Source organism: Polyodon spathula, chromosome 14, assembly GCF_017654505.1.
Source record: "Polyodon spathula isolate WHYD16114869_AA chromosome 14, ASM1765450v1, whole genome shotgun sequence".
Lineage (NCBI taxonomy): Eukaryota > Metazoa > Chordata > Actinopteri > Acipenseriformes > Polyodontidae > Polyodon > Polyodon spathula.
The window spans coordinates 30,663,407-30,678,124 of NC_054547.1; the positions used below are offsets into that span (position 1 = coordinate 30,663,407).

The 14,718-nt window shown below is 35.5% G+C and overlaps 1 protein-coding gene across 3 annotated transcripts in view; it reads right to left on the bottom strand.

Moving 5' to 3' along the window:
- LOC121326864 (phospholipid-transporting ATPase IF-like) overlaps positions 1 to 14,048 on the bottom strand; it is a 35,376-nt gene extending 21,328 nt beyond the window's left edge. The window contains exons 1-9 of one of the 3 annotated variants that reach the window (XM_041270452.1): positions 13,575 to 14,047; positions 4,486 to 4,602; positions 2,824 to 2,913; positions 2,409 to 2,489; positions 1,821 to 1,928; positions 1,331 to 1,459; positions 1,059 to 1,162; positions 405 to 452; positions 181 to 245 (exon numbers count right to left, since the gene is read on the bottom strand). In XM_041270452.1, the coding sequence (XP_041126386.1) occupies positions 181 to 245; positions 405 to 452; positions 1,059 to 1,162; positions 1,331 to 1,459; positions 1,821 to 1,928; positions 2,409 to 2,489; positions 2,824 to 2,913; positions 4,486 to 4,602; positions 13,575 to 13,601 (769 nt within the window). In that variant the 5' untranslated portion in view covers positions 13,602 to 14,047. Of the gene's footprint in view, positions 1 to 180; positions 246 to 404; positions 453 to 1,058; positions 1,163 to 1,330; positions 1,460 to 1,820; positions 1,929 to 2,408; positions 2,490 to 2,823; positions 2,914 to 4,485; positions 4,603 to 13,574 lie in introns of all 3 variants that reach the window. The other 2 variants (XM_041270450.1, XM_041270451.1) reach the window with 2 other exon arrangements.
- Between the last annotated feature and the right edge of the window lie 670 nt (positions 14,049 to 14,718).

Sequence of the window (14,718 nt, forward strand, 5' to 3'; positions counted from 1 at the left end):
GTGGGTCTCCTTTATAATAAGTGTACTTTGAAAAGTCCTTCACTACTAATTCATAGTCGTTTTTATATTTAGATTTTTTGATGAGCAGATCAGGCAACAGAACCAAAAAACTGTATCTTGAAAAATTCCTCTTACACACGTCAATATACTGTACATAAGAACAGAAAAGAATACACAAACCAAAAATTTGTTTGGTGTTTTTCAATCTTGCTCCCCGAAGGAGTAGGTTTTCTGATCCTAAAGGTCTAGAAAACAATAACATTTAATTAAATGAAATAAATAAACAGAAAATAAATCACACTTCCAGATTTTATGCAACAGCACGTAAAAGCTTTAATATTTTACAGACCGTACTTCACCACACATCTAAGAAAACAAAAACAAACAACAAAAAAAAACCCTACCGTACAATTTCCTCTTCCTGCTGGGTAATGGTTATTCGCCCCACAAATCTGAAAGGCAAATGGTAAAGTCAGCCTGTGAAACAAGAACATAGAAAAAATGCTGCTGCTACTAGTAACAGAATTCATTATAAAATCGAGTAATACACACTCACATATATCATAATCTCTGTAGGGTGATCTTTACGAGCTAGCCTCAAAAGCCTATAGTCACATATACTGTAGGTAAAATTGTGTGGGCTGTACTTCTTTATAAACCAGAAATGATGCACTGTTAAATACATTGTATATTACTGAATATAAAAAACAGCAATATAGTGAAGCCTGTTAAGTTATTTAGTGCTAACACTACATACATGGCAAAAAGTTATCTTTATCACAGTTGATGCTTGTTTTGTTATTTTAGTTTTATAAGCTGCTATAATGTTAGAGGTGGTACAATTTAAATGTAACCCCAGGGTGACTACAATTACTGAAGCCAGTGTATGTTAATGGCTTCCGAACTTTTGAAGAGTCAAGATATCACAGCCTTGCAGTACTTGCTGTACCTAATCAGGTCAAGAACCTATATGTTTCTCCTAAAAATCACAGCAAAGCCACTGCACTAACGGCTTCTTGCGAAAAGTACATTTGTTGTCCCTAGTGTTTGTACAGTACCTGTATAGATCTGCCTCTGGTTGCTGGCATTCGATAATGGCTACCAAAGCCTCTAGCCTGGAGACTGACTGAGCCACTGCCGTTTCAGGCACTGCAAAGTGGGTCTGGAGATGAAAAACAAGTGGAATAAACCACACAGATCACACATCATTTGAAACAAATGCAATGCAATAAAAGAGATATCTCATTCACAAATAAGAAAAATGCAAAGGAAATACAGCAGACCTCACTACTGATATTGTAAGAAAGCCACAGAAGATTAAAGAACCAACCTTTAGATTAGTCTCTCCATCCAAGCTGGCTGTAGTGATGTGACATGTCCCACCTTCTCTGTCAGAGGACAGCAAAACTAAATCTGCAGGGAAAGTTTCATCTTTGCCTACTCTTACAATATCCCCGACCTGAAAAAGTGAAATGGATACCATTAGGAACAAATCTCACTACAGCGTCTATAATTCAATCTAACTGGGACCAGTAAGATATATTCTAAAATCTACTTGCTTTAAAAATAGTTACCAGTCATTTAAAATCTCATGAATAGCCCCACTGATGTATAAGTAATGCATGACCTACTTAAAACATATAAAAGGTCATATTTTAAATATTTAACCCCCCCCCCCCCCCCCTCTTTTTTTTTTTTTTTGAGACAACAATTTCAGGAAAAAGTCTACACCAGTGTATAAGTCGCTCCCCCCTTTTTAGGAACCCTAAAACCTAGAAAATAGACTTATACAAAAGGTTTTTACAGTACTGATTACCTACCCTTATGTTTTTTGATTTCGTTTGTACAAGGCTGCCACTTCGGACAACATAAACAGGGGCTCCATTGACTTCATTGTCTGCTTTGTGTCTCAACCAGTCTTCATAACCCTGAAGATTGATGGATTATATAGAGGCAAAAAAATAAAAAAGGTCAGCTTTAATAATTAAGAAACAACCATTGTCAACAACAAGTAGAGTAGAACAGAACAGTAATGAATACTCATATAACCTTTCCCCTAAACACCACTGTAAATAATGCATTATTTCCAATATAAATCCCCAGATGGAAGGAAAAACTATTGTCTTCACAGCCTTTCAGTTTTCCAGACAGTAAGGTTGGCTGCATGTATTCAATTGAGTTTATTGCATTGAAAGGGAACACAAAAAAGAATGAGCATTCTATAAAACAAAATGTTGCTGCATCATTTTTAGCAGAGCAAAGACGATAGGGGCAGATGTCTACCTACAAACATGTTTTCACAGAAAGGATTTCTAAGTACAGGTAGGATTACATGCATTGTTTAATAGTGAAAAAGATTTGATCATCATTAAATATAAAAGATTAAACGTTTAAAGACAAAATCTCACCTGTTTTATGGCTGTTACTGTGATTACAAAAAATAATGGAAGTCCGCTGGTGATGGGACTAGTAGGGGTGTCAATCATGAGCTAAACAAAATAACATTTAAAAAGACACGTTAAATGTAAGAAGGGAAATCACTCACAATACACATACTTAAATCATTACCTATTTGAAAAATACAAACAAAAAACACTTAGTATGAATTTTAAAGTCTTCGGTTTTGTAAATATTGTTTATTTAAGGTTCACTATTGCCAATGAACATTTGTGTTACATATAAAATAGGTTTAAGGCATTCTAGAAGACTAGTTTATCTTTTTTTTTTTTTTTTTTTTTAAAGTCCTGTATCAATAAAAGTGGCTCACAGCTTAACTGATGACACAAAAACTAATTCAAAAGCCACTCAATTCAATAAACTTACCTGAACAAGAAATATAATAAGAAAATAAAAATTGGCTATTCTTCTGAACTGTTCAAATAAGTTCTTGGGAACAAAATTCCAAACCGTATACTGCAAAAACAAAACAAACAAAAATAAATAAATAAATAAATGCAAACAAAGAATACAAATTAATACTAAGTTAAAGCTGTTCTCTTGCAACAAATGAAAACACATGTGTTGCCCATTTTAATTGTCTTGGAGCCTGGCTGCAAGGTCTTATACAACTGCTGCTATGAAAATAGTGAAACTTCTCAAATAGGTGTGGTAGACTAGGACTGTCTGCTCTCTTTTAGCATGAAAAAAGGTGTTCCACATGGTAAACAAAGGAAGACAACCACGTTTAGCAAAAACTGAACCAAAAATAAAACACATATTCCAAATATTCACTCAAATATAACAGCACTAACATCCTCCACCGCCTCACTGAACAAACTGGTCAGTAATATACTTCTGTGTCTGGATATATTGCTTTAACAAATATACAGGTCATATACAGCACACATTAAAATATAATATAGACATATTACATAGTATTTATGACTAAATAAATAAAATGAAGCACAATATAAGGGTTTGGGTACAAGTTTGCCTATGTTTATTTAAAAGCACATATAATAATGTATCTACTTAATACAAAAAAAAAAAAAAGTTTAAAAATGAAAAAAAAAAAGCCACTCGACCCATCAAGACTCGTCCCCTGTAGCACACCATCCACCCCTACTAGGGGGATGTAAATTAAAAAGACACAATTTAGTCGTTTGTTTTATGTTCCCAGTGTTTAGATCCTAATACATCACCTGGTAGGCTATTCTATAGATTTATAACTCTGTGTAAACAAGTGAATCCTACTTCCTGATCTAAACTTACCTTTACCCAGCTTCCATTTATACCATCTCATTTCACTTTCTGTACTTCATTTGAAGTAGTGTGTTGGGTTAACCAACACCATTTATGACTTCAATCAAGTCCCCTATTTCTTCTGAGCTGAAGAGACTGAATTATTTTTTTACTTATTTTTAAATTTGGAAACTGCAATTCTTTTCTTCCCCATTTTCTCCCAAATGCCCAATATTTTTTATTTTTCTATTTTTTAAGCTTGGCTCACCGCTGCAAGCCCCACACGTACTCGGGAGAGACGAAGACGAACACACGGAAAAAGTAAGTCATCAGTCCTCTGCTTCTTTTCACTCTGCAGGCCCGCCATGCAGCTACCCCAGAGCTACAGCATCAGAGGACCACGCAGCTCTGGGCCATTAGCAGGTAGGCCGGCAGGCGCTCGGCCAGTCTACAGGAGTCGCTGGTGCGCAGTGAGCCTAGGCCCTCCTCACCCTGGGTGGTGCTCCCTGGGAACTCCCATCCACAACCGGCAGTGGAATAGCCTGGACCTGAAACGGCGACCTCCAGGCTGTATGGCGCATCCTGCACAACACGTGAAGTGCCTTTATTGGATGCACCACTCGGAACCCACAAGATTGAATTATTTTAAGCTTTCTTCAGCGCTCACGTCATTAAGTCCTGGGATCGGCCTGGTTGCCCTTCGAGATCAATGACATCTTTTTTGTAGCGAGGTGTCAAAACTTTTAAGCTATTGTACATAAAAAACAAAACACAAAAACAAACACCTCTTTCTTTCATGCTTACCTTGGATGATATGATTCTGTTGTCTGCAAACTTCTGGGGCACATAGTGATCATGCTCTGGAAACTTGTTAGCTATATAGACTGTCCTGGTTTCACTTTGGTGGGGTGGGTCAAAACCCTAAAATGAAAAAATAAATTAATTAATTAAAAAGAAAATCAGCAGCAAATACAGTACTGAAGTCTACAGGCACTGTAGAGGCTGTTGTCAAACGCTTGTCAGCAATAACCAGGCAGCACCCCTACAGTTTTGACTTTGATTTTATAAATCTGGTTGTCACCTGACATGTAGATTGCCAATGGAACTGCAGCCCTAGAAGGATTTCGGAAAAGGGCGTGACTATTTTATCAGCTCCTAATACAGTTTGATAACAGTACAAGCTACTGTACTAATTTTGTTTGGAAGCATATGGTATTATGTTATCTGTTTGAAATATCTTGTTATGAAACCACATTTGGTAAAACCTAAATGGACGTCCTGCAGCAGTCCCTATGGGACAAGTTCTGCTGTTATCCATAAAACTAAAACAAAAAACTTTTGTCTGTTCTACACAACAGATGTGGGCTTTTCATTAAATTAAATTTCATTTCAAAAAATGTTATGCATTTCTTTACAGCATAGTCCATCAAACTATTATACTAATAAAATTGGTCTGGTTTAACAAAATACAACGGGTCTCAGTGCTCATTTTTCAGTGAGAGTGTAAATGCCATTTGTATTTTGTTTCCAAAATGATCATCTTATTCTGTGTATTTTATACTGGTCTTTTAAAAAATAGTTAAATAAAATATATTTGGAAGCTAGCGATATTACATGCATGCGGTAATATAGTATGCTTGGAAAATTAAAATAGTACTGTATTTTACTGAACAAAGCACTATTCTAAACTGGGTCTGGTACCACCCAGTTCCAATTACTAAGAGGTTTATTGTACTTTTCCCCCTTGCTAAAAACTACCGAGCGAGAATGAGTCTGCTTTTAAATTACTAGAACAGTTCTAGAATCCCATTTTATTTGACTTAAGATACACTACATTGATTTAAAAGGGGACGGGAAACACTTACCACTTTGTGATTACAGTGTTAAAAAGGTACAAAAGCAATGTGATCTCAGGTTTCTTTTTATTGTTTTCGACCTGTACTTGTCAAACGAGGTGTTTAAACTCCTCGATTTATCAACCTGTAATTCACTGTGTCTGAAATTCACTTCCTGTGACGACACTGGTTGGAAGAATCAGAGAGAGTAACGTAAATTGCACAGGCCCTGGCTGTACAAGTAATTTTTTATAAGAATTTGGGTATACATGATTTAAAATTTTCATGAGTTTGCATTATTCACTTTGTTGATTACAGTGGTATAAAAGGCCATTTCACTGCTGATGGCACATACAAATAAATATGTCAAGACAGGCGATTTAAAAGATGTGACATCAGTCAGTATACATTATTTTCTCAACACTGGTAAAATCATACATATGCACCAATCACAAAGAACGCGTAAACATTTTAATGCCCAAATCACTGACATTTATAAAAAGTGTGACAATGAGCCAAAAACAAGATGTTGAACTAATATTGCTGTATTATACAATAAGGTTTTGTACTTACTCCCGCACATTTTTTACCTTGTATAAATCCTCATGCAAGTGTATTTTCTTTTCATGATGCAGTTTGCTGCACAATCCAAGACGAACATGTGTTCGCAAACAAAAATAAATATGTAACATTAACTCATGCATGAATTAAAAACCACAAGTAGCAGGTTTGATCTAATTTCCTCACAAATCCACAACTCAGATCCAGTAATTTTACTGATAGTTCCTTGAAACAAGAGCGACTCAGCTCAGCAAAGCCTGATACTTGGCAGTAGAACTGGTGTTGTTTCATGAAAACGATTGGATGTATAGATTTTTTTTTTTTTAATTCAAACCATACTTTATTTAACAATTTTAACAAACCCGAAGAGTTTCCACAAAGATATTCTATATAATATAAAGATCTATATAATATATTAACAGAGATCTTTAGTTCCCAGGTATGTGAATATCCCGATGTGACATTCGCCATCTGTTATGTTAAATCCTCCAGCCAGTCGAGTTATCCAACCAGTGACATCACTGCAATGTGGCGCAACACACTAACAGAAAGTGCCAGTTTCCGTATTTTTAAAAGTCATTTTTATTGTATTACATGATAAATATGATGTGTTGTTTTGTATGACGAATGTTATTTTTTATTACTTTGCAAATCATTTTAACACACAAAACCCCACCGTTTCCATTGCCCTTTAAGGATAAAGGAATTGAATTACAACAGATTCAGTTAAATAAAGCACAGAACAAAAACATCTTTTGTCCCTTCTATTTTAAAAGTACAATTAATTCAAGACAGTTCAGAAGGAAAAAGACAAAGACAGGAAGCTTTGAGGAAATTACAAAGCTGAGGATGAATCAGAACACAAAGCTGCTGGAGAGTTGGCTTTACATATGATATTTACATATTAACACTAAACACAGAAAAGACTGTCAAAAGTTCTTTCCCACACATATTAGTAGAAAAAAGTTGTATTACTGTACACTGTAGCTTACATAAACTAAACCCCTCATCTACTTTTTAAAACACTAAACATCCATCCGACTGGAGCAAGCTAACAAAACTGTAACTTTCAATTCTGCAGAAAGACAACCCACATATAAAACTGAAAGCAAACGAGCCACATCATCACCCTACTGAATTTTGGAAACACATGTTTTTAATTACAGCACAAAAAAACTCCTTAAACTACTTTTATGAAAAGGCAGAGTAAACACACAGCACTTTAATTGTTAGCATAAACTAACAGTATTATAATTATGCATAAAAAATATGAATGAGAAGGGAAATATTCTGATCTGTATTTAGAATTGGACCTCTGATTTGTTTTTAATGGTGATTTATTACACAAGGTTGGTTTTAGAGTTCTTCACCTGATTTATGAGTTTTTTGCTTTTTGGTTATAAAAACCACTGATCTTTTTCACTAGTCTGCCTTTTTTGCTGACTTGTTTCTAGATAAGCTCTTTCCCAGCCAAAACTATACAATTGTACAACTACTGGTGTCTCTGTTAGCAGACCCAAACATTGTGTTTCAGCACTGCAAAAACAAAGCATACTATAGCAAACAAATGTGAAACACAAGGGAAAAAATGAATTAAAAAAAAAAAAAATCTTTTTCTTTCAAATGAATTCAAATAAAAATATAAAAACCTAGAAGTAGCGCTCCTGATAAGGTTTTGGGTCTGGGAGTAACTTACCCTCTAATTTTAACAGAGAGTAAAATGTATTTTCAGGGGGTAAAATGCAACATTACTCATGACTAAGGTAATCACGATAAATACTTTTATTTATATTTGAAACATTTTTATACATTTTACAATCTTTAATGGTAATGGGGTAGGCATTAAAAAAAAAAACTTCCACTTTAACTGCAATGTTACTTTGAACTACTGTAGAACCGCGCGTGTGTTCTACAGTATTCTTTATCGGCTCAGCGCATTTTTTTCGATTTTTCACACTGACTCTGCAAATTGATTATGCTACTTATATTTTAACATTAAATTCTTAAACTCAGTGAACATGTTAATACTTCACTATAAAGCCATACAGAGTAAATAAAATAAGGACATGCATTAATAAGTTATAAAACAGTTTGCTTAATATTATAGGCATCTTTTGTTAGCGGTTGCCTCTGCCAATGGTTCCAGTTGGATTTGTAGTTAAAACCTACTTAACAAAAATGGGCTTTGCGGTACTGGTACTCATTAATCTTTTTGTTTGTGAGGTGCGGTTTTTTTAAACTCGAACCATCAGGTATGAAAATTGTATCTAAATTGTGTATTTTAAAACAAATAACTAATGACAATTACTGGCCGTAGTGATGGGAAAGATCAATTCTTGCAAAACAGACGACAGCAGCCAACGCACGCAGTTTCACTTTATTTTAGCTTCTAATACTGTTGTACAATTTGTTTCATTCATGCAGTTCTGTGACAAGGATGACGTCAGAACAGGAAATGAATCCACAACACTAACACAAACAAGTATCATGCTGGTATAAACCCAGCCCGAGCAGCAGTTGTTTACTTTATCAATTATTTCTCCTCTCTCACTCTGAGAGCAAGTGATTTGTGCATCTATAGACAGCTGTGCCGGGATTCAATTACTAATTAATCAATCATTCACGTGAATCCCAGCACGTGAACCAATTTGTGTAATCCACATGCCCACATACATACACGCTTTGCGGTGCATGTGAAGTGAGTGTGCAATCCCTGTGCCTAAATACAAACATACATTTTAAAAATCACCCATGCACTAATACATACACCAATAATAACACGCCACATACAACATAAAACACAAACATATGCACAGGGACGATGCACCCCGCCACCCGCTCACTGTATGTGCTACTTACTGTCACAGCGACACCTACTGTACCTTCACGCACCACACTCTCATAAGAACTACGTTGTTTCAAAAAATCACAGCATTTCCAATGTGAATACAAGTACAGATTGCCATATGACTTGGTGGGACAGTCAAAATGTTAGGCTATAGTCTACATTGTATCAGATCACAAATTTCTTTAGCTCATGTTTTGAAAATAGCTTTATTTTGTTTAAATTTTACTTATTTTCAGTTGCTGCAGAAAGCAAAGCTTGGTGACAAAAACAAAGAATGGTGAATGGTGAACATTTATTAATGCAATTGTCACTAGTTTGATACATTTTGGCTGCCAAGCTTCACTGAGGTAGACCATAAGAACCTTTAGAAAATGACAAACTGAGACTGACACTGTTCCAGTACGAGAAGGTAAATGTCAAGTTGACTGAAATTCTATTGCCCTTATTGTTCCAAATGACTCTCCCTCAATGCCCACAGTGATTTATTTGGGCTGCCAGTTTCCCTAAAAGTCTCTCAAAGCCATCTTGATCTACGAACTCAGAATACATAGGGAGGAATGAAACTGTAAACTACTGTACTATTTAGAGAAAATAAATAATGTGATCATTGTAGCTTATTGTTATAGAGTAGCATTAGTGCTCTAGTACAGTAAACACTGTTAGGGGCTAAACATTTGTGCAGCACCTGCAGATAGTAATTGTTTTCAGTTCCTTTATTCCACTGCAGTGTCAGACCATCTTGACTTTAGGAGCGGAGTAAAGGTTAACATTCCTTTATTTGTTTCTTCAAGACTACAGCAGCGACATCAATAAAATTTAGAGGAAATTTCATATGACATTTTTAAAACAAACTGGCTGGCATAAAGTGATTTTTTTTTACTGCATGAATGCCCTGGAATTAGAAATGCCCATACCTATAAAGGGATGGATGGAGATATATATATAGATAGATATATATATAGATATAGATATATATATATATATATATATATATATATATATATATATATATATATAGATATATATATATATATATATAGATAGATAGAGATAGATAGATATCCTACTAAAAAGGTGAACCTTGTTAGCTTGACAGCACTACTGTATATCCCTGCTGCCAGAAGTTATGAGGACTGAATATTTATTATGCCTGCATTAACTTTTGGATCAAACTGTAATTCCTACAGTGCGCAGCAAATTGCTACGCTTCACTGGTGCCTGTATTATAAATACAGATGCTATTGATTGTTTTAGGAGATTCTATTCTAGCCGGGACCACATTAACCTAGGTTCTTCACAGCTCACATTTTTAGAATAGGGTTGACAATGCTTCCTTTGACACTTGTCTTTCCTTCAAATAAAATTAGCTCAGAGACAAACCAACTCTAATTTATGAATGCATACAAAGTTGGAATAAATAACTTAAAAAAAAAAAACCTACATTAACAAAAATGCACCTCGATATAGCCTTATTGTACGTCTATTTGATCTCAAACTTTAACTGCACACAGGCTACTGCTTCTGGCATTAGACTGAACGTGACATTCAATGCCAGTATGGCTATAAACAGATGAGACATGATGCTGCTAATACCAGAGATACAGGCCCTGGCTGACGACGACCTGAAATAGATCTTGAAATTTCAGAGTTTGCACAGGTGATGCAAAAAACATCTGCCTACTAAGTTGGACTAAAGTGAAAAGCAACAGGAAAAAAAAAACAAAAAACAAAAAAACAATTGCATGATTTATGATTGAATAACTGTTTACATCGTTACATGTGATTTTCAACATCATTATTATTATTATATTAATTCAGCTATTATTATTATTATTATTTGTAACTCAAACTGTGGCCTAACTTGGTTGTTTTATACACAAGTGAGGTTAAAAAAAGGGTACAATAGATACTAGCTGAAAGGAAGTATTTCACACTTAGAGAAAGTCAGTAATTGATATTAACACTGCACTTCAACAAAGGCTCCTACAGCAGCTATAACCCACACTCAAAATTCTGATGATTCATAAGAAATTAGCATGGACTCAAATAATTTTTACAAAGGCACAGCAGAGGCAATACAGATCTAAGTTAACCAGCAGACAGCCGTTTCAGTTTTATCTTTTATACTATAGTTTCCGACCATGTTACACAGAATGCAATATAACTACATCATTTATTTTTAAGGAGATGGTTAAATTTCTGTTGTGTGTTGAAGGCAATTCACGATCCTATAGAACATGGCAACACTGCTGTGCCAATAAAGTATGTCATCATCACCACAAAACATATATTTACAGTAAAGTTATACTGTAGTTCCCTATTTGGTTTTATTATCCCATAACCCAATATTTAAAAAATCAGTTCTGTACTTTCGGTAAAATAAAGATCGCTTTTTTGTTCTTTAATTTTTCAACTTTAGTTTTGTTTGTAGAGGACATTCATGCTGCAGGTAGTATCAACAGAATATCTGTTTTTTTCAGCTGGTAAAATTGAGGCAAGAAGGCTTAAGAAAGGAAGATGTATGCATGCACCAGCTAAAACTGCCTTAGGGAATTTACACCAGTAAAAATATAACACAGGAATACCATCTTAGTTAAAACAATCCCTGAATTAAAAGCACTACTCCTCTGACCTGTAAAAATACAGGGGAGCATGTCTAAGGGTGTCCTCTTGACATGGTTTGCCATTTTTTCATTTAGAGAGAGCAAAGGGGGTTGGAGTCAGGGAAACTGGGTTAAGTCTTTCTTAATCTTAATCACTTGGTTGATTACTTACGCAACCTGGCTCAGATTACATATTGTCTTCCAGAAGCGAGTTAGAAAATCAACTCTTAATAGCAGAAATAAATTATTATTTACCCACATTTGAAATACTGCACAGTGCATACACACTCAGCTCGGTTCTGTTATTGATTGTCAGGTTGAACAAAGCTTGCCACAGCTTCATGAGAACATCTGCATGCAAACTGGCTCGAAATGAACAGGTGTGATTCTCATCTTCATCCACCAGAGAGATCAAACATGTTTCTTTTCAATCTCACACCCAGGAGATGTAAATATATACTTTATCTGATCATCTCTGGTTTGTAAAGGCTCTTCAGAGAAGTGTTTTTACCTACTGCATCAGTTCCTGTTTTCAAATCAACTACGTCTACTTGACAAGAGTCCCAAAACAAATTAACTGTAGCTTAATGAATGTTAATGTTTCCTTCCCTCATTGCCAAATGTTTCAAATTGTGGGTCCTAATGGCTTTGGTTACACTGCTTTAATTCAAGAAACACTTATTGCAAATAGGGTTTCATATAAAAAAGTATAACTGATGGTCTATTTAGAAATTCTAACATTTGTGATCATTTATAACAGTATGCCTAAAGTATTTTGCAGAGAGAAGCACTTTTGTTACTTGCAAAGTATTTGTTACTACAAACTTAACAGCCTTGCTAATATATTTAAATAACTGCCCAATTTATTTCCTTCATAAAGACCGCATGACTTCATTGTTTATTCACGAATCCAGATAATGTCATTTGGTCTTTTCACAAATCTTTGACAATCGCTTAAAGCATGTTTTGCTAGATTACAGTTTTAGCAATGAAGCCCTCACTTAGCTGTTACACATTTTAAAATAAATCATGGTTTGATTATTTCTCTAGCACAGTAGTATACTGTGTATACAATTTTTTTAAATATTGGGGCATATATTTGGTCTACTTTATTTAAAAAGGAACATAACACTAGAACCAGAATTCGTTCAGATTGTCAATTCTGGGATTGTCAAATCCAGAATTAAAAAACACAATCCCACTTTAACACAACAGACTAACAATGAATTGCAGCACTTTCATGCAGTTAATGTCTGCATGACAAGAAAAGACAATTCGATGTTCAAAATGTTTTCAATTTTGTGTCATTTGTTCGTTAAGTATATGGAAAACTACAAAGCGTTATGCTATTCAGTGTTATTGTTAACGCAACAGGTTTCGTTCGACTTTATGAAGCAAAATAGGCTTATGCAAAACTTCTGGTCACTGCTGTATAATTTCGGGACTCTTGTCTGGGCGTGTCACTTACTCTACCGGTTGCCCCGGAGTAAGACAATAAAGTACCGTTGTCACTCCGAAGGTGTTCCTTCCTCACACGTTATACTTGTCAAAGTTTCCAAAGAATGCATTACCCCGATTACCTGTGCTGTCACTAGTTAAGATATGACCGGACCTGAATTATAATGGAACGCACGCTTTTTGCAATATGGCCTTCCTCGGAAGTTATTATTATTTGAAATTACCTGGTCTAAACTTTTAAATAAAAAATAATGATAACAAAAAATAAAAATAAAATTAACGTAACGTCACAAGACAAACATCAAGCAAGTGTTAACACTAGTTTGAACAAAACCTACATTTTGAGTAACAACCTAGCAGCAACATGCACATAACTTTTGCAATCAGATAAACTCTACTCTCTAACCTTTAAACATTATAAGGCCTTCTTCACTATTTAAACCAGGCTATTTCCTGAGTTCACGTATTGATTAAATATACACCTTTTGACTCGAAGCTATACTCGGATCTATACCCAGAAACCCGCCTGTCTCGCCAGAACAACAATACAAAACGGTAACTATCAGATATTGGGGGCTCTTAACATACCAGCTGTTGTCGAATCCACCGTAGCATCCTGGTGTAATCTCCTCGCGGTTTAAACAACAATCCCTTTTTAAAAGCATATATATATATAATTTTCCCAGTTCTCTTAGCGCCTTAATTACAGGTCCAGGTTCGCTGTTTGTGTAATTAAAATCGCCTTTTGTTCCCCATGCCTGAGTGCGAATCTTCCGCCAGGTTAGTGGTGGTGGAGTCGAGTTCGCTCAGTGTCGCTACAGCCCCCTGCACCTCATTCGCTTTCCTCGGCTCAGTCTGCGCCGCTTCTGCTCCACTCATCCCGAAACTAGCTAAAGCTTGTCATCATCCAGGAAGTGACGCCTAGATGTGGTCTCAGCAGAGGGGGTCACTATGTTAACGCGAAGGTACACTTCACACAAGTGCACAGTTGCCAAGTCCGCTTATAATAAGCGTAATTGGGATTGCTTTTGTTTTTATTTTTTTCAGAGTCGCCGTTTTTTTTCTTGCAGTAGGTGACGTGACTTCAAAAGTTAAAAATGAGTGCACGAGTGGTTTTGGTGATTGACTGGTGTCAATGCATATGCACGTCATTAGAAAAAAAAAAAAAAAAAGGAATTTGTACAGAAAGGCCGAGTCGCTTCTCGTGAGACTTTGCAATACTGCACTAGTGCGAACAGGACAACAAACTGAGTTTTGTAACAGATCGATATCATACTGTCCACGCTTGTGTTGTTTATTACTGGAAAGAAGTTCAAAGAGCAAGTTATCCAAATAATGCAGAGTGAACTTGCATGTTGTCAGGAGATCAGTAGAAATGCTTAGACCTCTAGAAGCAGTTTATTTATTAATTTATTAATTGAAACCCTATGCTTTCTTAAAATTTGCTATGAGAATGCAAGTTCATATTTTTCTAATGGTAAACACACACACACAATTAAGCTTGTGAAATGTTCAGTATCTACTGAATTTATTGGGAGACAATTCATGCAAGTAGCACTGAAATCCAACATTAAATAATACTTCACAGTGGGGATGGTGTTCTTTGGGTGATGCGCTATGTTGGGTTTGCGCCAAACATAACGCTTTGCATTTAGGCCAAAAAGTTCTATTTTAGTTTCGTCAGACCACAAAACTTTGTGCCACATGGCTCCAGAATCTCCCGAGTGTTTTT